General features: G+C 27.1%; 3 protein-coding genes across 6 annotated transcripts in view; 1 reads left to right on the forward strand and 2 right to left on the reverse strand.

The window, feature by feature from the left end:
- Positions 1 to 814: 814 nt before the first annotated feature.
- Positions 815 to 5,561, reverse strand: CDC50 (cell cycle control protein 50A). 2 transcript variants are annotated; one of them, XM_029317184.2, is made up of 4 exons: positions 5,190 to 5,560; positions 3,976 to 4,806; positions 3,657 to 3,822; positions 815 to 2,323 (listed from the first exon to the last, which is right to left on the reverse strand). In XM_029317184.2, the coding sequence occupies exons 1-4, from the start codon at positions 5,239 to 5,241 to the stop codon at positions 2,278 to 2,280; spliced, it is 1,095 nt and encodes a 364-aa protein (XP_029173017.1). In that variant the 5' UTR covers positions 5,242 to 5,560; the 3' UTR covers positions 815 to 2,277. The 2 variants fall into 2 exon arrangements, with proteins under 2 accessions (XP_029173017.1, XP_085343113.1); XM_085486987.1 differs by lacking the exon at positions 815 to 2,323 and adding an exon at positions 2,816 to 3,256 and having other exon boundaries at positions 5,190 to 5,561.
- On the forward strand, positions 5,292 to 9,913 carry Swt1 (Swt1 RNA endoribonuclease). Of its 2 annotated transcripts, none has more exons than XM_085486985.1 (13): positions 5,292 to 5,735; positions 5,838 to 6,064; positions 6,196 to 6,808; positions 6,903 to 7,064; positions 7,164 to 7,417; positions 7,652 to 7,897; positions 7,996 to 8,217; positions 8,303 to 8,533; positions 8,617 to 8,812; positions 8,889 to 9,007; positions 9,093 to 9,250; positions 9,343 to 9,483; positions 9,607 to 9,913. In XM_085486985.1, the coding sequence occupies exons 2-13, from the start codon at positions 5,930 to 5,932 to the stop codon at positions 9,827 to 9,829; spliced, it is 2,700 nt and encodes an 899-aa protein (XP_085343111.1). In that variant the 5' UTR covers positions 5,292 to 5,735; positions 5,838 to 5,929; the 3' UTR covers positions 9,830 to 9,913. The 2 variants fall into 2 exon arrangements, with proteins under 2 accessions (XP_085343111.1, XP_029173016.1); XM_029317183.2 differs by having other exon boundaries at positions 5,292 to 5,726.
- Positions 8,618 to 24,185, reverse strand: part of Phyhd1 (Phytanoyl-CoA dioxygenase domain containing 1) — a 62,604-nt gene continuing 47,036 nt past the window's right edge. Inside the window, exons 1-5 of one of the 2 annotated variants that reach the window (XM_029317186.2) lie at positions 18,603 to 18,777; positions 11,685 to 11,828; positions 11,262 to 11,375; positions 11,030 to 11,180; positions 8,618 to 10,873 (exon numbers count right to left, since the gene is read on the reverse strand). In XM_029317186.2, coding sequence (XP_029173019.2) covers positions 10,455 to 10,873; positions 11,030 to 11,180; positions 11,262 to 11,375; positions 11,685 to 11,828; positions 18,603 to 18,626 — 852 coding nt within the window. In that variant the 5' untranslated portion in view covers positions 18,627 to 18,777 and the 3' untranslated portion in view covers positions 8,618 to 10,454. Of the gene's footprint in view, positions 10,874 to 11,029; positions 11,181 to 11,261; positions 11,376 to 11,684; positions 11,829 to 18,602; positions 18,778 to 24,185 lie in introns of those variants that run through there. The other variant, XM_085486988.1, reaches the window with a different exon arrangement.

A 24,185-nucleotide genomic window follows, 5' to 3' on the forward strand; every position in this document is an offset into this window, starting at 1 on the left:
TGTTCTTTCTGTCTCGAGAGAGGAGAAATAACGGTGGAAGCGGCGCGTGAACGGAAAACGTCACGGTAAACCGCGTCCTCGATCCCGTTTCGCGTCCACTGGCTCCCGTCTTCGACTCCGCTTGCTCGCGCGATGACGAGGACAATGATGATGATGATGATGATGACGTTGATGATGATGACATTGATGATGATGAAAGTGAGGATGATGTTTGTTTGTTACTCACCTTACGGGGGAAATCACTCAGAAATTTGGAGCCGCGGAACCTTCGGGCCGAACGGGAAGAGGCGAAATAATATAAGACACTTATGACAAGTCCATTCACAGGCACTGACGAATTACTATGGTTGCGAGGCAAGATGGCGCTCGAAAATATTTCCGCTCCGCTCCGCTTGTCGCGCACGAGCGTTGCCTTGCGCGCGCAAGTCGATTGGTTATTTAATATAATGATAAAAGTTTATTATAATTCTATTAAGAAATGCGATTACCAGAAGAGATACGTGTATGTATAAAAGATATTCTCTCTTTACAAGTTTAATCATCTCTTTTTGTTCACGATCTTTTCACGAAACAATTTTATAATAGCATATCTTATACATATAAATAAAACTTTTCTTGATAAAATTTTCAAAAAATGCGCTTATTTGGAGATTTTATAATTTTTGATATTAATCAAAACATGTGCTAATTATGAGCATTTTTAGAAAGTACACAAATTTTTATCGTTTCCCTATTTAAAAATCGTACATTTTAATCATTTTTTTTAAATTTATTATTTATACATTCATAGTCGACTAGATTGATTTTACAAATATTCTATTTATACTGCAATTTAACTTTAACAATTTTTTATGCTATTATAAAGTAATTGCAGAGTTATATTTTCTAATTTTAATTACATGACGCATAATATACATATATATATATAGTATGTAGTCATAGCACAGTTTTTAGTTAAGGCACAGTAAACTAAATTGCATTTAATATACAATTCTGAGAACGGTACTATTTCCATAAAGAAGTTCAACTTATTGAATATTGCATGTCGATACATAGAATATGAAAGTATTCAAATATTTTTACTCAATTTAAAAATGCATCAATATTTGAATACATTTATAAATCACGCATAAATATATATCAAAGTTATAATTCATTATTATCGTCTTATTAATTATAAATTTAAATAGTAGCTATTTTTACTAATAAATAAGAAATTTTTTATGGAAAGAAATTATACTATACCTATTACTAAAAATATGTACATAACACTTTATAATTTCAGAAATAATATATGGAAATGCAATATATTCTATTTTCCTATATATATCTTTCTAATATTTTTAAAACATTAAAAAAAAAATGCATAATAAATATTAATTTCAAAATAACAGCGTCAATGATCTTGTTCATGCAATACAACAGTTTGAAGATACTTTTGTGTTTGTGCGTTTGGAAAATATTAATTTGTCTGACATTACATATTAAAAGTTATCCTTGTATCTATGTACATCAAAGTTAAGTAAATAAAATTTTACCGAAAAAAATTTAAAGTTGTATGAAATTATTCACACAAGTAAATGTTTATTATACATTCAATTTCTATAGCTTTATATATATATATATATATATATATATATATATGAATATATATATATATTCTAGATTTAAAGTAAAGATATTTTATAATTATAACTTTATATCAATCCAAATATATAGAACAAATAATAAACGTGCATCAACAAATGCATCAAGTGCATTTTTTAAAAAGAGTATATCTTATAACAAGTTTACTATCTCACAAGTGAAATAATATAAATATTTAATAATATAAATATTTTGTGTCAGTATGTGTGTGTGTATAATACTTCTATTAATTTTGTAGTGTCTCATAATAGGATTTATAACTCAATTAAATAACAATTATAGACAATTGATTGTCAATTAAGCTTCAAATATTTTTAACTGAGCTTGATGATTTGAAATATTTGTGACTTATATATAATTCCAAACATATATAATTACAAATATCCTATTATGTGCTACATTATATAACAATACTGAAACTCAATTAGTTTTAAAAGCTAATTATTTTTTAAATAAATAAGAAATTTATGTGCTGGTTGCTTTACCATATTCATCTGTGTTTTCGTTTATGACAATTAAACGAATATAATTATTGTTGAACGGAAAAAGATCGCACGTCTTAAAGCAAATATTATAACCAATAATTGATCCAATTGATAAAGTTATGCTCAATTCGTAGAGGGATCATTCCTAATGATATTCCGTAGTTGGAGTCACATTGATCATGTCGGTGGTACTAAAAAACAGAAATATATATATATATATATATATATATAAAAGATAAATGCAAACAAAAATTTTCGCATTATTTTGTTCTTGGTAATAAAATAAAATCTGTAATTATTAAACCATAAAAGAAATTAAAATGTTTTGAAATGTAATGATATATGAAAATTAGAGCTCTATATATTTTGTAAAAATTCAAGTCAACATTTTTCTTTAAGACATGCTACATGCTTTTTATTATACTTATTCATATTTTTATGATAAATATAAATTATATTATAATTATGTGCCATAGGCAAGCATTATTTATATTCCCTAATATAATTTTTTTAAATTCCTATACATGGATACATAATTACAAACACAATAAATACATACATACATACATATATATATAAAGCAAAAACAAGCATATTAAAATAGTGCATTTCATAATAGATTGTTTTACTTTGTCTATTAACTTTATATATATTTTCTAAATAAAAGATAGTTCATATAGACATTTTTACTTTTAGACAATTGTATTATAATTATGATTCTTTTTTGTCTTCTTAATAATTCACACAATTAATGAAATCAAGATCGTAAAATTACACAGCAGCATTGTAAATATAAATATCTTATTTTTCTGATGTATGCAGAAAAATTTATATACATCCTGTGCAAAGCATACAATACATATAAATATGACTAACCGAGCTAGTTATTACCGTGATTCTTGTTTGTATTATTATCAAAAAACATATCTTTTAGTACATACTCTGAGCATTGAAACAATAAATTATAATGACAAAATATTGCTTGATTAGTCATATTTCATCATACAAGCCAACATTTTACATATCAATTATGGAGAGTAGACATAACACAATATCACAAACACTTACAAGAACATACATGGTGCCTAAGTATATTTTCTTGTAGTCGTCTTTACATTAGTTTGCTGTATAACATATATCAGGTTATATTACTCATATTATAAAAAAATATTGAATAAAAATATCGAAATATCTCTTTCAATCAAATATAAAAGATTGCTTATTATTTTTAAAAACACAAGAATGCATATTAAATCACAAGATGATATATTGATATTTAATTGATACACATTTATACATTTTCACAGTTACACAAAGTACACGCGTGAACATGAAGATATTAACATATATTTTATTTTACTTTTATATTACTTTATATTGGAGTAACTAATTGTTCTTTTGTATCGAAAAAGTTATTAAAGAGAAACTGTTTTTATGTATATAGTAATTTTATATATTTATTGTTGTTTATAATAGACAGATAAGATTGAAAGACATTATATAGTATATAAATATGATTGTTACCTCTTAGAACATTTAATATGTATAATGAGCAATGCTATGCCGAGCACTAAGCACAAACTTCCTACAACAATGTAAGCAATACCAAGGAAAGGATTTTTTCCTCCCAAAAGTGAAGTTGTGCTTAAAATCATCTTTTTCTTTCCATGGAAAGCGGATACAGAAAATGCTGGAAAAAAATTGTTCAAATATATTATATAAATTCTTGAAACTAAATAAAATAAAAAAAATATCACATAAAAAACGTATCAAGTTTTACAATATATAAATTCTTTATCTTACAGTTACTGATTATATTTCAATTTGTTTAAATTATACTTACAGTATTTGACTCTAAGAATGTAATTTCCCAGTAGTAGACCACCACTGAAGCCATCTTTATCATGATCAACTTTACGGTAGAGTTTCCTAAAAGTAGGTAATGCAGCAGTTCTCATCCATACAATTAAATCCTCATTTTGAAATCCATTATTATTTTCATCTTTCTCATCTAACTGATAAATATGTTTAGTCCAGTTCTTAGGCTTTGCAAAGTTCTGAAATGCTTTTTTCAAATCTCCTTCAGGATTTCTAAATTTGATATTTTTGTCAGACGGCCATGCTATACCAGTTCTTAACAATGGCACAGATTTATTGTGTTTTATAGAAAATAGTGTGAGTTCATCACTAAAAAGTGAATTTGCAATGGCCCCACATGGAGCAATAGGAGTTTTAGTGTTGTTTACTTCTTCATAGGCAAATGGTTCGCAGTCACTCGAGACCAACTCATCCAATTTTCCTAACAATTGATTGTCGTCTCGAGATTTGACATATCTACGATGATTCTGGTAGAAATTTGTCAGGCCATAATACATGTAAACATTGCCAACAAAGTCTACAGGTAGATTGAAATGTATTTCACACGTACATAAACTGTGAGGATCTGCTGCAATTACATCTGCACATTTCATAGGTAGTCTATCACTTCCAGTGATATTAGTGGAGTTACAATTAGTATAATCTATTGTCTGTTCTTTGACTTCGTCAGAAAAGTAAAGTAGACCTATACCGACTGGAATGAATGCGACTCCTATTACAAAAAACGTCGGTAGAACTGTGCCAGCTGTAAGTATGGGTTGCCAGGCTGGTAATCGTTGCTGTTTGAATGCGCTATCTGTATGGAATCGAATAAAAATTATATATACATATATGTATGTTATATATATACGTGTGCATGTAATAAATGCATATTATATGCATCTTATATAAAATAATTAAATCTTGAAACGATATATTATAATTTATAATATATATTACTTAAACAATTCTATGAATATACAAAATTATATATATATATATATATATATAATGTATATAAAATAAAATTTGTATCAATATTATTAAAATTAATTATTAAATATATATATAATATTAGCGTATATACATGTAAAATACATTTAAAAAAAGAAGGAAATTCATGCAAAAACTTAATCAATGATCGTAAATTAAGATTTGCTAATTGTTGATAATTGCTTTGATGATTGCAGAAATACTTACCCGATGGTTTTTTCGACTTCGGCACCGCGTCGACTTCGCTGATGGATGTCATGATTTATCGATGGCGAAACAACTAATACTTGACAAGTCTCGATAACCTAGTGTCACGTTTAACTGCTATCAACTGCCATTTGCAATCAGTTTGCGAAATCTGACGAGACCTTCTGTTTAGTGACCACTTTCATGGATCGGAGAAATGAAAGTTCATACATGTGAACGGACCTTTAGAGCATTACGAATTTATATGGCGGCGTGGTGCTTTTCATGATTGTCATCTACCGAAACTTTATATCGATTTTTGTTTTATCACGTATAAAATATAATTTATAATTCCAAATTATTTATTAAAGCTAAATTATTAAAAATATCGATAATTCTGATCAACTGTCATCATTGGATGGAGTAATACTTTTTTATGCTAAGAATTAAAATTAGAATCTCTTTAGTGACGTCATACGTTAGAAAAACAAAGTCTGTCAGTCTGTTTCCGTCTACCAATGAGACGTATTTACGAAGTTGAAAGTCGAATCTAATAAGGTATATTAGGTAGAATTTGACCTCGTATATTTTGTGTTTACATCTGTTCGACTAATTATTATATCGTTTCGTTAACTGATAAACGTATGTTTCCTTCCTGATCATTGAAAGATCACAATCTGACCGGACATCTAATATCGAAGAAGCGAGAATAATAGCTGATACATCTTTCATCCTCAAATTTATTAATACTGATATTAAAAATGGTGAAGCGGAAATTACCGAGCAATTGGATAACTGTACATTCTAGAAGTCACCCTGATAGAATTTATTATTTTAATGTAAAAACAAATAGATCTACATGGGCTGTGCCAGTCGATGAGGATGAAGACAATAAGGTATTTTAGTTTGTTATAGTATTTATTTGGAATGTATCTCTGATATAAAATATATCACATTTTTTCTGATTTATACATTCTGTATGTTTTTTATTCTATACTTATTTCAACATTTATTCTATATATTTTAGATAAATAATAAAAGACAGAAAAGCAATCATGAAGAGACACAGGCATCGAAAACACCTGAAAGAAATCCTGAAAATAGAAAGACATCTTGTCAACAAGGATTAAATAATAAAGTTATAGACACACCACAGATGAAAATAATTCGAGAAAAAATGCTGCAAAAGTTAATTGCCAAAGATAAACCTGTTGCTTCATCGTCAAAAACATCAGCCAAGTTGGCAGAAAATAAACCAGTTTCTTCTTCGAAAAGAATATCAAGATTAACTAAAAATGATGAATCAAAATTGGATAAAAATGATAATGAAAAAAGAACAGTTAAACCACAAGCGTCTGGTTTTACAACATTTACACCACAAATGTCTGTTCTTTATGAAAAAATTCAGCTGCGGAATTTAATAAATAAATCTAATTCAGATAAAAAGTTGAAGATTAATGCTAAAAGTAAACAGGAAGACTTGAATATTACAAGCCAGAGATTAATAAAAACCCAAGAGAATCGAGAAAAGAGTCCAAGAGTCAGACGTCAAGAAACTGCGAATCAAAATAAAAATGATGTTCAGCAACGTCAAAATAAAATAGAGAATGTTCAAAAAGCGCACAATCAAAATATTTTAAGTAAGTAATGCAATTATAATACATAATATAGTTAATATTTTTAAATATTGCATTTTATTTATTATTAAAATCTTAAAATAAATTTTATGTTTAGAGAGAAGACAACCAAATCCTACACAAAAAAAAAATATTGCAAAAGAAAGGATGCGTATATTAAGAAAAAATTTAAGTTTAGATAAGGAGAAACTAAAAGAAATTGGACGTACTATAATCAACGAAAAAAATCCACAAAAGCTTACCAAACCCAACTCTTACAGTAAGCATATAATATTTTACAGCTGTATTTATATTTAAACAATTTAAAAAATTTTTTTGTTATACTTTTTAATATTCTTAAATTATTTTATTTTCACAGACAAAAACAATTTAGGATCGTCATGCTTATATAGAAATGTTCAAGTTCGACTTACGAGATTGCATCACAGAATTCTAAAGGATGCATTATATAAAAATAGTGTCACATCAAATGACAAGTCACAGGCTCAACAAAATAAAGAACTAGTTATTGAGAATGTGACAAAAGAAAAATTAATAGAACAGGCAAAACAAGAAGTTCTGTATGAGGAAATGGATTGGGAACCATTGAATGATGAAGACATCACACAGGAGGTATTACTAGTGTAATCAAAACATTAATTAATTTGTGTATTACAGATAGAATTTACATAGATATATCTGATTATTATTATTATGTATTTATTTCATATGATTTTATATTTCTTCATCCATCTTTTTAACTTACATAAATTAAAAATCTGTTGTGTGTGTTTATGTATTTTATATAAAAAATATTAGGAGTTGAGGAAAATTAATTGTTTGCATTTAATGTATTTTTTATTATAGATTGAAGTTGTAAGAACACAATTGGGCAGTAAAAATCATGTGGAGACAAATTATATATCGGGAAATACTGTAGAGTTAATACAGCATAATGAATCAGGAACAGAGCCACAAGAGAAGTGTCCGTTGTATATTGTTGTGGATACAAATGTATTTCTTTCAAATCTTAAAATTATTGAAGAAGCAAGAGATGCAATATTTAAAAATTATCCACGTCCTTTCATTGTAATTCCGTGGACTGTGATACATGTAAGTATAAGATATTAATATAATCAATATATTCTATTTTTTTCTTTTACATCTATGAAAGTTTTAATGGTATTACATTTTCAAATTTTGTAATACAGGAATTAGATTATATAAAGAATAATAAATCTACACATGAGTTATGGATAAAAGCTAGGAAAGCTATATCCTTTATTCATGAACATTTTGCCTCTAAACATCCACGTATCATAGGTCAAACACGAGAACAGTCAGTACAAAATAAAGACGAATTTTCTCTTACTTGTCCCGATGATGAGATCTTGCAATGCTGTTTACAAATTTGTAAATTACAAAAATCTGTGGTAAGGTGTCATTTTCTCATGTTGTACAATAGGAAAGTTTAATCTCTTAATAAAGATACTGTATTAATTCTTACTTTTTGCACAGGTTTTATTATCATACGATAAAAATCTCTGTAATAAAGCAATGATATATAATATATTGGCATTGGGACGTAATGATCCTCTTGAGAAAATAGATTATTATAATGTGAATGACAAAGTAATAAATTATTTAACTGATGGTCTCATCACAGATTCTTTCTTCAACGATGAATTACGCTTAGCAGATGATGTTTTTGAAGATACGAAAATGACTATGAAAGACTTTTTGTCAATAGTATGTATTATATACATTAGATTATTTGAGTCTACTCACAATTATCAAACGTAAATGTATATATATATTTTTTGTTTTTACAGATTATCAAGAAACAAATGTCAGAAATTTATGGAGCAGAAGAGTGGGAGTTATATATCATCATAAAGCCACCTTGGACTATAGTAACTGCATTAAAGTGTGCTATAAAGCACTGGATCGCTGCAATAAATGAATCGTTTCAAAGACGTGCTGAATACATTTTGAAGGAATTACTTCAAGCGTTTGAGCGTTTACCAGGTATGTAACACATATCCTATAATAATGAAAAATATATTACATTTCATAATGTGTTTTAATAATGATGTTATTTCAGTTGGTGGCAGAAAACTGGAAGATGTGGAATACATCTTAGAAAAGTGCAGCGATTTAGTACAAGCAGTTAAAGCAGATAAACATAGTGAACTTATTACTCAAACGTTTAATGCAATTACGGTAATACTTGATATATTTGTATAAATATAATTTTATAATCAAATCAAGAGCGTTAATTAATTTTGAAAATTTTTGATGTTTTTAGGAACTCAAGAAGAAATGTCGTAGTTATATCATTAATATACAACAGAAAAAATTGCACTGTAAGATAGGCACTATAGAAGATGTCCAAGAGCAAGAAATTAGAGCAGGAAAAGTATTCCAATACTTCCAACATGTTTATAATTACGCGCGTGACATATGGTAAGAATTCGTTTTAAGATACATATCACATATATTTTTGCAAGAAATGTATCTAATAAGATATTCTATATTTTTTGTATTCTTTATGGCAGTGGTACGGCATGTAGCAATGCAGGAATAGCGCATTCTTTTAATTTCAAGCCTGTAAATTTATCGTTGTTACCTACACCTATAGAATATCTGCGACCAGAGATCTCGAAAAAGGTGGCCGATTTAACACAGAGTCTTAATAAGTAAGTATCTCTCACAGTATCTAAACACAGTCAATTTCTATTAGATACTGATAATATATATTTCAATATTTAAGACACTTCCTCTATATTGTATATTTATGTAATTTTTTTTTTTGTAATTAGGATACTTCTCCAAGCTGAACATTCCAATATAAAATATCAAACATTACTTTGTTTGCAACAAAATTTAAACACATTTTTGACTGACACAGAGAGACAAACATTTGATGTAACACCTTTGGATATATATTACTGTATAATATTAAAAGAAGAGCCATTGAAAACTGGATTGAAGCAGTTACAAGATTTGACTACACATTTTTGTGCTTTAGCTCTTCACATATAAATATATATTTTATATACATCAATAATTCTCTCGTTAATTTATTTTACGTGTAGAAACATTAATTAAATATTTCGACAAAATGTATACATCTATTTTTAATAATACATTTATTTGATTAAATGACAATTAAGCATTATCATAAAAGACGATAATAAACGATAGTCTTTTAAGAACGATAGAAAGGATATTCGATAACACCAATGAAAGATATCGTAACTGTATTTTCGAGTAAGAGCATTGTGATAATCTTTAGCCGAAATCGGCCAAATGACTGAATTGCATATGAAAAAGTCTAGTAAAAGAGATAAAATTGCGAGTATTCCTATAAAAATCGACATATTCGAATATAATTTCGAATATAAATTTAAGTCTACTTTCAGGAAAAAATTTACTGTACAAGCAAGTTTCCTGAAGCGTTACCATTTTATGCACACGATATCTTTCATTGATTCGATATTAATTATTTTTTTTGATACAATGTATAAAATAATAGATTTAATCAAAATTTTTGTTAAGTTTCTAAACTGTATATAGAATGTCATTTTGTTTTGTTAAAAAAACGAAATAAAAATTATAGATAATATATACAGTAATACAACGAATAATAATTTTTAAAACGATACACCTAATTTCTATAGAGATTTGCAAAACCACCAGCAGGTGGTTGAAGCCAATTTTCTTTTGAATAAGACGCGTGTTTCGTCTCAATCACATGAAATGTATAAGCATGTCTCGATGCTTCGCTCTTGTTGGGATAAGAAAAATGTACTACTTGACCGTGAATAAGAATACAAGTTCCTTTGCGTACTGGAACAGGCCTGAAATTACTTAACGGATAGCAGGGCGCCGCTCTATCGTACATTAATAATTCTTGCGAATTTACATCTTTGTTTTGTATATAACGCCTGTGCACTCCGCTTTGATGTGAACCCGGGGCAATCCATAGACATCCGTTTTCTTGCGTAGCGTCTTCCAATGCGATCCAAAAACCCACGAGTTTCACTGGCTCGGTGTATAAATACGTTGCATCCTGATGCATCGTAACTGCAAGAAAATAAGAAGCGTTATAAGCATTATTAGACGTCATGATTATGTTATATGATAATTTTGCTAATTATAGATATGTATTAAATTATAGATAATCTTGCATTTTTTGCACGCGAAGTAGAAATAGAAAATGCAAGCAATTAATTTAGCTACCTTCCGAGCCTGTTCCAGGATTCTTATAAATGTACATTGATTGACACACTGCCGGTTCCTGATACTCTAATTGAAAGGCAACTTCTTTAACTCTTTCATCGAAAGTATACTTTTTAAAGGTAGGATGTAACCAATGAAGTGCATGAGCCACCTGAAAAATATATTGCATCACAAGATAATTATTTAAAAATTGCGAAAATTCAATTAGAAATTGTCTTTTAAGATAGTTTACTTTGTTTAACGATACTCTTGGATGAACTTTCAGTTTTCCGTCTTCCTCCAGAGCTTCAGTCTCAAAGAAAACACTTATTTTATTAGCGCTATCCAAAAAGTATTTATCCTTATTCTAAAACAAGACAATCATTATTTTCGTTGATATTATTCAGATATTATATATTTTCGAGTTTTATTTCCTTTATGAAATTAGCGAAAAGTAGACATTGTATTTTATGATATTTATATTAGCTCTATATTTGTTCTTATTTTTTAACAAAAATTATCTATAATTATTCACAAAATACACATTACTCGATTTTTCCGATTTTATTCATCTGTTTATGTATCTCATGATTAATTATTAATTTTATTTATTAATATTACATATATACTTATTAATATTACATTACTAATTTCATCATTATATAATTTTATATACCTGTTGTAATTCTATTGTATTAAATATCTTTCGTTCCGATTCAGGTGGCAACTTGTTCGTAAATTCTTCTCCACAGAATTTCAATTCTTCGATCTCCTCCGGACGAAAGAAATCTTCCAAGATGACGTAACCATTTTTCTGAAACTGTTAATTATATATTTATTATATAAATGAGTTATTTTGGAATATTTAGATTATACACAAAATTAATGTGAACAAATTCGTGCTGTAACTTAAAATTACTTGTTTTGATGTTTTTATTCAGCAGAATTTATTATTGATTTGTGGTAATTAATTTTCGTGTTATTTATGTCATTTTGTTTCAAATTTATGATATTTAGTTAATCGATTCAATAAATAATTTATAACAAAATAAGATATACATTTCACAATTTTTCACAAATAAGTGCAGAAGAAAAATAAAAAAAGGCAACATTATAAAATAATTTTCTTCTCCTTGATTGTATTATATTTACGAACAAATGTATAAAGCAATAGATTCATACAAAAAAGATAAGAGATACGGATATAAATATATACAAAGGAGAAAATATCCGAGTAAACATTTCTCAACGTATTCGTCCTTAGAATAATTAATTAGCCGGCAATAATTGTAGAGATTTCTTTAGATATTTTGTGTTATGTATGATCGTTTTGTAATACAATTGGATGAATCTGGGAATGAGACGAATTATTTATTTTTTCTATCACTGGAATAAGATAAAGAGTAGCCGAAGACACCACTTTCAAAGTTGAAAGTTCAAAGAAATTTCATTTCCGGTACGTCACGTCGATCAACTGATCGTCTGACTGTCTAATTCTAATTCGTCGCTGTACTCTACCGATGTTTTGAGTGACATGCTATTCAACTCTATATAAATAGATCGTGGTTGAGATTAGGCCATTTAAAAATAATTACGGGCCATTGCCTGCTACAAAGAACAAACGGGCTTTTCGAGAGTGTTTTTCTATTTTTTTCCGTTTACATTTATTCCACGTCTCATAATTATTAATATGCTGACAATACATGTACATAAATCATCAATGTCAAGAAAGCGATAAATTGCTTTATTACCGATCATTAAGATAATTTTACGACGCAGTCACGTTAACGTGTGTTATTAGATAAACTCTCCAGATTAGTCCGCGATGTGGAAAATTAAGCCCAATTAAGGAAAGTTTTCTTGTCACTGCTGGCATTCGACTTATTTGTGGAAAATATGTGTGTATGTGTATCAACTGACTGAATAATATATATTTATAGATAAAATCTTTGTATTTCTCTTAATTATTTATATCTTACAATTAATTACTTTATTTTCTCATTTAACAACTAATTAGATCCATTTCAAAATTTATTTTTATTAATAATAATCAATTATTTGTGTTATTTCTTTTCTCATTTGACGTCAATTTTGGTTCAAAGGTTTCGAAAATTTATTTTGCTTAAAAATTATAATCAACTGTGTTGTATGTATTTTAAAATTTAATTAGCAGACTTACGCTTTATTAATATTTTTAGATAGAAATCAGCTGATTAATAAAGCGTTAATTTAATAACTAAATTTTAAAATAATAATATGTTATGAAAATTAAAATAAAATAATATATTAATATCTTATTATATAATATTTTAAACTCGAGTTATATTTTTGACAGTTATCAGCTGATATCTGTCAAAAAATATTAATCGGGGAGGATAAGGCATTATAACATATTATTTACAACATAAATTGCTATTTTTATATAACATATTATTTTAAAATTTAATTAGCAAACTAACGTTTTATTAATTAATATATTTTGAAAGAAATTAGCTGATTAAAGTTGCCAATTAAATTTTAAAATAATACTTTACATAATAATGTAAGGGAGATTATATGTGTAATATTGTTATTAAAATATTTTTAAATAGATATGTAAAAATAAAATAATGTTTTGTGGAAATTATACGTATGTATAAAATAATTTTGATTTTTTTTCTGTCAATATTTATCATACTATTTATACTAAAAGTTGATAAGCTTTATCACGTTAATCTCCCGATATATTTCGAAACGATTCATTTCAAGATTGTGAAGTATTGTTAAACAAAAACGAAATGTCAGTTGCGTGACATTTAATTTGCGGAGCAGTTTTATGAACAATCTATCAGGTTTTTGTATGAATATCTGTCTCGTCTTCTTGGCGTAGAGTTGTGAATCAATTTATAAACAGACGATTGTTTAACGGTTGGCAAAGCCTTTACCAAACAGCATCTGCGAAAATTTATCTTCGTGTCTCGAGACATTTCCGGTACATTGTTTACACATAATTGGGAAAAATGTGCTGAATGCGTGATATTTTTAATGTTGAAACGTTGAGCATAATTTGACAGGATATCAATAAAATAAATTCGTAAACATTTCGCTATATATGCGGAAGGCTGTGCTTCGCATAAAAAAATCATATAAAAATCTTGTCATTTGATCGAAAGCTATGGTATCTTTCTCGCTTAATGATTGGCGAATCTCTTAGATCTCGACATTAAAGTTGCCACGCGGAAAACATTTGCCAATTGTGTATCACCGTTCCGGGTATCTACGAAAAGTTACTTTGCGTAATTAATGTTGGTGATACGAAACACATTATTGCATTCTTGACAGCATCGCACGTTTCTGCGATAAAAGAGGCATATTGTACCATGCAATATCACAATGTTAATGAGGAACAATGATATCTGTAATCTTTTTCTGCTTTGTGTTGCCCTCATCTAGCCTTTCTCAATCTTCGAATTATCATAATTTATTAAAATAGTAATTAAACAAAGAGATTACAGACATTACATTTTTGATCTTTTTAATTAAAATTTTATATAAATCACCCTTGTGCTGATAAGTCTTTCTTTATGAGATATTCTCTTTTTTTCTGATAAACAATGAATTATAATTAAAATGCAACATGAAATAATTTTGTAGAGAACATTTCCGATTTTCGACTTTGCGGTGTAATCGTTTCTAGTACTTAAAATATTTATACTTTCTCTGTATAATTGTAAGTAATATAAAGGGGTGACAAATTTCCAATATTTTAATATTCAAATTATTAATGAAAACACTGAGTTGTAATAAAAAAAGATCAATTCTGAAAAAATTGAGTTTGATAAAACTTCCAAGAAAACCACCGTTAATATGTAATATTTAATGTATTATATGAGAGAAAATTTGATTATAATTATTTTGCAGTAAATCAATAAAGCAATGAAATAATAATACTCGGTAAATTAAAATTAAATTAAAATTAATAATTTTTAAGATTTTTTCAATTTATCACAGTCTTTTAAAAATCATTTATTTATTTTTTATGAAACTATTAATCAAGCATTATTTACATCTCAATTGCTTTATTTTCTCATTTAGCAATCAATTAGATCCAGCTTTCGAAAATTTTTTTATATTAATAAACTATTTGTGTTTTTCTTTTCTCATTTAAAATTGATTTTATACGCAGCTTTCGAAAAATTTTTTAAATAATTAACAGAAATACGTATACACTAAAATATTATTAAATAATTTTTAATAATGTATATACAAAAATTCTTCTATAACGTGTATCTATGACAATTTAATCTTTTTTCCTAAGGATAAAATGCAAGCTGAGGAATGTTAAATCATCTCTTCTCTCGCATATGTGCAAACATGTCGCAAGCAAACCCAATAGCCAAATTCGCGGTATCGCGTGCATCAAGGCAAAGTAATATAGGCGTATCTCAAAAATAGCAGTCGTTGACAGGTGGGTGGTGGGCTACGTCATCTCATTCCCGCGTTGGCGTCGCTTTTTCGAAATTTCGTTCGTATATACGAATGACTCAAATCGCGTGAAAACGCATGAATCGCGCGGATGAGAATAGAAACGCGAGCGAACTCGTGGACCCTCATTTGACGTTGTTCACCTCGTTTCGAGCCACGATCGTGCAGAATCAATGGACAAGGTCGCCTTAGTTTATTTCACGCGTGTATTAATTTATGTTGTATATATTGAGTCTGGGTTTTAAAAGAAACATCTAAATTTGAAAGCTCTTCGGTCCCGTTCTATTGTTTTCTTTTTAAAATGTTTTTGCTACACTAATATAAAAAAAACAACAGTTATATACTTTGTTAATAATATTATTAAAGTATATTATTTAATTTAGAAATATATATGTGAGAAAATCTTTTTAATTAGTTTGCAATTGTTGATTCTTTAAAATAATTATCAGATGATGTAGATATTTCATCAATGAATTAAAAACAATATCCAATTAAACACTAAAACTGAAATGACATCGGAAATAAAAAACAAATTAATATAAATTAATATAGATAAGTGAACAGAATGTTTCACATATAATAAATTATCACTAACGATGAGTTTCTATTGTAAACATTTCTTTCTACGATTAAAACTAAAACATATCCTTCTCATGCTTATTTAAATCGTTAATTTGTTGCATTTTCAGAAAAAGAGAGAAAAATTCTATGATTAGAAAATAATTCTCTTTGAATTTTTGCACCTATCAGTGCTTTGTATTTATGTCCAAAAAAGATAATGAAAATCAAGCGGAATGATTTTATGATATCATACCGAACAAAAATATTTAATTTTGTCTCTATATGTGTGCGAAACATGTTATATTAATTTCACATTTTTTAAATAACATTTACATAATTTTTTCTAAAGCTTCGTCTTTAAAATTTAAAAAAAATTTTAACTTACAATAGTTTTTTTCTACAGAAACATGAAATATTTATTGCGCTAAACTTTTTCAGCTAGTATAAAAAAAATTAATCTGTTATAGAAGGCCATTTACAGTTATCATGTTGATATCTTCTCACGTGATAAAAAATGTTTCATCATTACACAATAAATTACTACCCTTATAATCCATACAAAAAATTTAAAAAAAAAGAGAAAAATTTCTTTTTGAACACACAGCTTTTTATAAATCTTGAAAAACATACAACGTATATGTCATGATTTTTACCGAAATCTAAAAATAATTTTTGAAATTCCGCAAAGGTCGATAACAAGATATTTTTCAAGGATAATAGTCAAACAATATAATCTGATAATTAATCGGTGACGTATGTTTTTCTTCGAAATTTTTGTTCCTAATTCTCAATTTAATTTATGAATTTCGTTTTCAAAATACAATCAGAGTTCTCTAGAATAAAAAAAATGTTCATGACAAACCTTTTTGTACATTATTATGCAAAAAATAATTTGTATAAAAAACTGATAGGTATAAATTATTAATAATTCACATATCTACAATTATCATGCATTTTATTTTTTTTAACGTTCGTTTTTAATATTTTTTTCTACTCTTACACACATATAACAAAAAAAAAAACGATGTTTCTTTTTTAGAAAATACTAAAATTATTGCAATTTAACGTATCGTGGTTTCTAGCTGACAATATTTTTGGCAAAAAATAATTTTATCTGTTTATATTTTGTATAATAATATTGTATTTTATTTTTGTGTGTGTAAAAAGAAAAAATCAAACATATTGCGGCGTTAAAATAAATAATAATTATAACTATAAATTGCAAAAATTCAAAAACAAATTTAAAAAAATTTATTTTAAAATATTTCAATTATTCAAAAGCACTTATTACTTAAAAAATATAATATTTTTTAATTGATAAAAAATGTTGAAATATATATTTCATTACTGAGAAAGAGCTGTAGTTAACGATATTAATTTAAATTATGTGTATTGATATTTTAATGCGTGATGCATCGAAACACAACTGTACATATGCAAAAAATTGAAGTATCTATTAGTAATTTTACATCACCGACATAAGTCGATGCTACTACGTTTCGATGAAATGACATTATTCGAGTAGGAGGATGCTGACCTCTGAACCTAGAGGTCCAGCTGATTATGTCAGTTGTGATTTGAACTCCGATGACGCTGTTAGTTAAACGGCTATGTATTCGTGTGTATATTCTCATTTCTCGGTTTGTTGATGCAATCGTATATAAAGACTTCTCGTATCACCAAGTATTTCAATTGTACGATTCTCCTCAAATATTACAGAACAATTGGTACTTATTTCTCGTTTGTCGTAACCCAAGGAATACACGTGATCTCTTTCGACATAACATTAATTTTTTCAGAATTTATTAATATTGATAATTAATATTAATAATTTTAATACAAGTTCTTAATCATTAAATTTTATGAAATGTAAATATCGAATGTATCATAAGCTTTATATCAAAGAAATGCATGTATGTGATATGTAAACATATGGGTAACATATTATATATATATATATATATATATATATATATATATATATATATATATAACACTGATTTAGATAATAGAAAATATATGTAGATATTTAAGTTCTATACAAATATTAATTAATTAATTTCTATTGTGTGTATGTGAAACTAACAATATGCAATATATAAATAACTGGAATATATATCCAATTTTAATAATAAAATAATAAAAATATTGATCGATTGTTGAGTGTTGCATCGTAGCAAATAGCACAAAAAATTACATGTTTCCTATATATGTATTTTATTATTGTCATGATTATAAAAGGATTAAAAAAAATAGGTATAATATAATTTTAAGAATGCTTTAATTATGCAAAGTTATTCATATATTTCTTCATAAATATTACAAATGTGTTTAAAATAATCAATTATATTCCACGAGATAATCCGAAGGATTTATTGTTATCTCCTAAATCAAATAAAAAAAAAATATATATATATATATATTTATGATATGAATCTAAAAATTCTTTTATAAAACGTCATCGATTACATCACCATCCACATGTCGACTTCGATGACGAACAACGATGCGAATCTTTCCCATTGTACCGAACGTAATATAGGAAGAAACAGAGTCTCCTGAGACTCACCTGCGCTCGGATGTCCTTCATCATGTTACGTATATCGAAATGCCGGTCTCACAATTCGATCGCTCCTGAACCTGTTTGCCGAACACAAGGCAGAGTGAGCTCGAATACGTCCGCGACCGAGTGCTCGCACCAAATGACTAGGTGAGCCTTGCGGATATACGAAGTCGATCTGACGACTCGGCTATACGAGGCGAGACGAGAATCGCTGGCGTCTCGTCTCCCGCCGGGCCCTCGAGAAAGAAACAGTCACGAACTTGCTTCATCAAATATTCACAAATTTATCTGATTTAATTATAAATTTTGACCCGATAAAAATCAAAATATTGCAGCATCTCGTGTATTCACAATCGATCATTAAATATCTATTCTCTTACAAGTTTTTATGTGACATAACATTTCTATTATGAAGTAAAATTATTTCTCACATATCATTTTTGCTAGTATTGATGAATTAAAATAAAATATACGAATTAATTTTATATATAGAGTACTTTCAAATTTTATAAAAATATTGTAGAAAAAAAGATGTTTAAATTTATATTTCATTTATAATTCAATTATGTATCAACTCTGTAGACGCTATAATTTTAGTAAATTATTGTAATTGTTATCGTAATTATCGAAAATTTTATTTTCAAAATAAAATTATTTTGGAATAAAATAATTGGAATAAAATAATTATTGCAAAAACATTTTACAGCTTCCTACATACATTCAATCTTTATAATTAATTGTTATAATATAAATTGCAGTTATTAATTAGTTATTAAAACAAAATAATATAATACAATTAATTGATTAATAATACATTGATAAATTATTAAGATAAAATAACTGATTTTAAAACACCAATACCTCTCAACATCTGATTTAATCTTAATAATTATATACACAAATAATTTGAAAATTATTCGAGTATAATATTATGAATTTATAAAATTTTGTTTAAATAATATGAATATTTCTCGATCACATATCTCTTCAAATCCAATTGTAATTTAAGTGTTCTAAGTAAATGATTTGTATATGTAATATTTTTTACATAATTTTTTTTTAGTTTAATAAACGCGTGTAGAAAAGAGAATTCAAGTTATGTTCTTTATTTATTCTATAAGATTCTATATATAAAAACCAATTGTTTCAGCATGATTCTCTTCACTCAGCAATTGATACAATCAGTTTGACACTTGGCTATTCGTAACAAATGTTCAGACAGTAAAGTTTCAAGAATTGAATTATATAGGTTGTCTCAAAATTAGCATATCATTAAAAATATTTTATTTAAGTTCAGAAATTAATTTATTACATAAATATAAAAAATGCATCATATTTCGTGAAATTAGTTATGCCTTGGAAATAATGTGTAATATTTTTCTAATGTGCCATCTCTTTTCTTTTTACATAAATTATATTAAATAAAAAAATGAGAGAAATTTAAACATACTTATTGTCTTTTTCTGCAACATCTTTGATAATTTAAAAGTACTCTAAAAATAATTTCTGTAATGATATAATTATAAGTGTCCAATTGTATAGTGATAAAAGATCACTGTCATCTTTTTGTAGTAGTCTTTTTTATTATGCTCCACATGTTTATGATTTATTTCATGCTCTACATATTTATGATTTACGTCGCGTTTAATATCCGGTATTTCACCGAAGTGGATAACTTACATATAATTCACGCTTTCGTTTGAACGATCCTGTAGAAGTCGGCGCCGAACTAACGGCGAATAATTCCGCGCGCTTCGCTTGCGTGGGCTCGTATAATTTACGCGAGCAGACGACGCAAATTTATTAAAGTCGAATTTCTCTAAATACCGAAGGAAATTTTCTTTCCAGTAGAAAGCGCTTTTAAATTTACTTTTCTGTTCTCTCTTACGCGCGCGTGTCTAGCCTTAATAAATAATATACGTCCAAATTTATTCATTGGTTTTATCTAAAAACGGCTCTCTAATTTCATTTGTATACTATATAATTTTACTTGAAAGAAACCCATGAGTACAGAAATTTTGCAGCATAAATATTATTAATATCAATTAGCAATCATTATTTCGTTTAAGAGAAAAAAATATCAGAACTGTCAATTTTCGATGTACAAAGTAGAACAGAATTTTTGAAAAATTGACGATTGTTTCTTGGTCTCTTAGCAGCTTGATATCATCGACAGCAACAAAGTGATCAACTTACTTGTGTTTTCTTTCATAAAAAAAGAATCAACGAAAATACCGACGAAATAAAGTTCGATAGACATTCATGAATACATTGCAGGTGCCATTTGACAGTAAGCCAGCTGTTGACTTGGTTTCTTTTTATATCGTACAGTTTAGCTACAGCATTATTGCGCTATTACTGTCGGGTGTTGGGCATTGTTGGGGCAGTTTAACCGGGAGAGGAAGAGGTAACTACGGCAAATGAGGCCGTTGTCCACCGTACGGTATAACTCGGTTCGTTTGTTGGATGAAAATCCGTATAACTTCGTGTGTACGCGCATGTTTGCAGTATAACATCTTGGTTCGCTGCCAGGTATGTACTCTTTGTGCCTTAACTCGACTCGAATTAATTGTAGCCGCTGTACGCGGCTTCCCGTCGTAAACATTTGCCGCGATGCAACGCGGAGTAAGGTATTAATTACTCATGTCTTCGCATATAGGTATATTCGTAACGCGATTCGAATTACGGCACGTAAAAGAGGAAAGCGAATTTTTAAATGCATACACAGAGAGAATTTTCTCTTAGAATTTACCCTCAAAATCATACGGTAATTGTGCGACAATATGGTATTGGAAGAATCTTATAAGAGTTTCTCTGATTAATATTTACCACAATAAAAATATTAATATGTACATAGTAAATTTTACTATTTACATAGTAAATTTTTAGTAAATTTTACTATGTACATGTTAATATTTTTATTGTGGTAAATATTAATCAGAGAAATTCTTATAAGATTCTTCCAGTATTATATAGTCGCACGATTACCATGATTTTCAGGGTAAATTTTAAGAGAAAATTCTCTCCGTGTACTATATTACGACACAATGAGAGTTGATTGAGATGAAGACTATTCAAAGTACTGTATATTGCTTAGCTCGTAAATGGAAATTTAACTATTCTATTTCAGCGGATGTTTAAATGGATTTTTATATTTATTTTTTTTAATTACACATATTTATATTTATATATTTTTATGATGTGATCGTAAGGTTCATATAACATGATCTTCGAACGTATATATATATATATATATATATATATATATATATATATATATAATATATATAAAAAATTAGATGATCAAATTTAATATTAGATCTCATAAACTATATAGGGGTCATAGAACATCTAAATCATTTGATATGTTATCTGCCTAAGTAAATAATAAACAGCGATAGATATTTATTTTAGTCATTTATCCGCTTAGAGCGAGAGATACAAGAGTTCTATTTTGATATTTAAATGTTTTATTTGAAGATTTCTGTTATTAACACAAAGATATCAAATATAACGAAACTAATATTACGTTAGATTAAATACGTTAGACGTATTTTAATTTTTCTTTGATAAACTATTAATTTAATGATAAAGTAATTTTACTTTCATACTTTTGCACGCCCCTATAAAGAGGTCACCATACATACATTTATGCACTAAATTGCCGTACGTATGGTAATTAGTTACGGTTTGTGTTAAATGCGATAATAATCTCAACACATGAAAAGATTCTATTCTTTAGACAGAATAGCTTTGTTCTATTAATTTAATACTTATTATATTAAAAATGTAAGATTTCTATTATTTAATTATGATTATTATCTTGATATTATAATTTTAGCATGATTATTAACTTAAATAAAGAATACATATAAATTTTTTATCTTTGAATATTGTTGAATAATCACAAAAAATACAAATAATAAATTATAATATAAAATAAATTTTTACACATTCATAAAATTTTTATTCAATTCATAAAGACATGTAATTATGTAATTAATTTTTTTATATTATTATAAAACAGAAAAGATTAACTACAGTTAAAGCCATTAAAGAGCCGTTAGAATTAAATAAATTAAAAGAATTCAGGAATAAGAAGAGAATATGATTCGAGAACACGGTTATAATTCTAGATAATAAGTTGATAAGTCTATATGACTCTATGATTAACCAATCTATTTGTTCTTCGTTGTTTTTCGCTTTTTGTCACTTCCTCTAATATCGGAGTCACCGATTTTCTTCCATGTCGCAATCTCTTTTCATTAGATAATCCTATCTCATTAATCGCCAGAGTCACTGATTTTCTTTCATATCGTTTCATACGGCTCTCTTTATTAATCTTATCTCGTTATAACGATTCATTTGCAACTCATATGGCCCATTTTATCCATATTTTTAGTTTGAAGCAATTTGTTTAAACATTATATCTCGAGATGCTCTTTAATCACATAAGTGGTTTGTAACAAGAGATTATTTCATATTTATTTAATTTACTGATTAATTTGGTGATTAGTCAATTTTTGGTAATAGACCATGTTTGACCGAACGATCTTTCTTGTCGAAAACTAATGATTATTTCTTGATAAAGAAATACTGAAAATGTGTGAAGCTAAGATTAAATTGTCTTGTATTATCAGCAATGGAAAAAACCAAAATAAATAACTATAAGTAAATCTATGTACAAAATAAAAATTGTTTTAGTAAGATTAATCAAATTAGACAAAGTTAGTAACTCAAAATTTCAATTAGTCTGTTAATAAGACTTAAATACGATTGAAGACTTAATACAATACCATTTTATAATAAGTTAAAAGTTTAAAAAAATTTAATTTATATCTAGTATAATCTTCGAATTAATAATCTCTTCGTAAAATTGTTTTTATAAATTTTTAAAAGAAATCAAATTTCTTGAAAAATCTCTGTTACTGAGAGCTCTATTATCTGAGTTTCGTGTATTTCCTTCTAAAACACCAGCCAAGACAAATATTATTGAATTCGTGTTATTATAACTTGAGTATAATTTGATAACAAATCTTAAGAAAGTTATCGATCACTTTGGCATAATATGATTCGAAGATATTTCTAAGGCTGATAACAATAATAATAGTGAAAAATTGCTGCAGATAGTAATAATAAAAAAGAAATAAAAATTATTAAATTTAGTATATATATTTATTTTATCTATATTATAAAAAAATTATTGATGTTATTTAACAATGTCTTTGCACTTCGCGTTCAGATAACCATAATTCGCAAATGACATTAGTGATAAAAACAAAATTATTATAAAAAATAAATTCTAGAGAAAATGTGCTAGCAAATTGTGTATTATTCTGAGTAAGACATTTTTGTTAATTTCCCATCTCTTCTGATACTTATTACTTTTGATCATGGGTTCATAAGATTTTTTCCAGAGAAGAAGGGCATGATTAAAATTTTTTTTGTTTCTTATTTTTTTCTTTTAATTTTTAAAAATTTAATTCGTTATTTTTATTTTTTATATTAAATATGCAAATAAATTCCAGTATTTATTCAAAAAAGCAAATGCTTATTTTTTACTGATTCTTTCCCCTATGGACGCCCATG

The sequence above is a fragment of the Nylanderia fulva genome, unplaced genomic scaffold (genome assembly GCF_048542155.1).
Source record: "Nylanderia fulva isolate GAGA-0341 unplaced genomic scaffold, ASM4854215v1 Scaffold5, whole genome shotgun sequence".
Classification (NCBI taxonomy): domain Eukaryota; kingdom Metazoa; phylum Arthropoda; class Insecta; order Hymenoptera; family Formicidae; genus Nylanderia; species Nylanderia fulva.

Bases quoted from the DNA above. Each gene is read 5' to 3' on its own strand.
- CDC50 (XM_029317184.2), bottom strand. From the start codon at position 5,241: ATGACATCCATCAGCGAAGTCGACGCGGTGCCGAAGTCGAAAAAACCA. The intron at 4,807-5,189 runs GTAAGTATTTCT...GATTCCATACAG, and splicing joins GAAGTCGAAAAAACCATCGG to ATAGCGCATTCAAACAGCAA. The intron at 2,324-3,656 runs GTAACAATCATA...TCTGTTTTTTAG, and splicing joins CATATTAAATGTTCTAAGAG to TACCACCGACATGATCAATG.
- Swt1 (XM_085486985.1), top strand. From the start codon at position 5,930: ATGGTGAAGCGGAAATTACCGAGCAATTGGATAACTGTACATTCTAGA. The intron at 6,809-6,902 runs GTAAGTAATGCA...TTTTATGTTTAG, and splicing joins GCACAATCAAAATATTTTAA to AGAGAAGACAACCAAATCCT. The intron at 9,008-9,092 runs GTAATACTTGAT...TGATGTTTTTAG, and splicing joins AAACGTTTAATGCAATTACG to GAACTCAAGAAGAAATGTCG.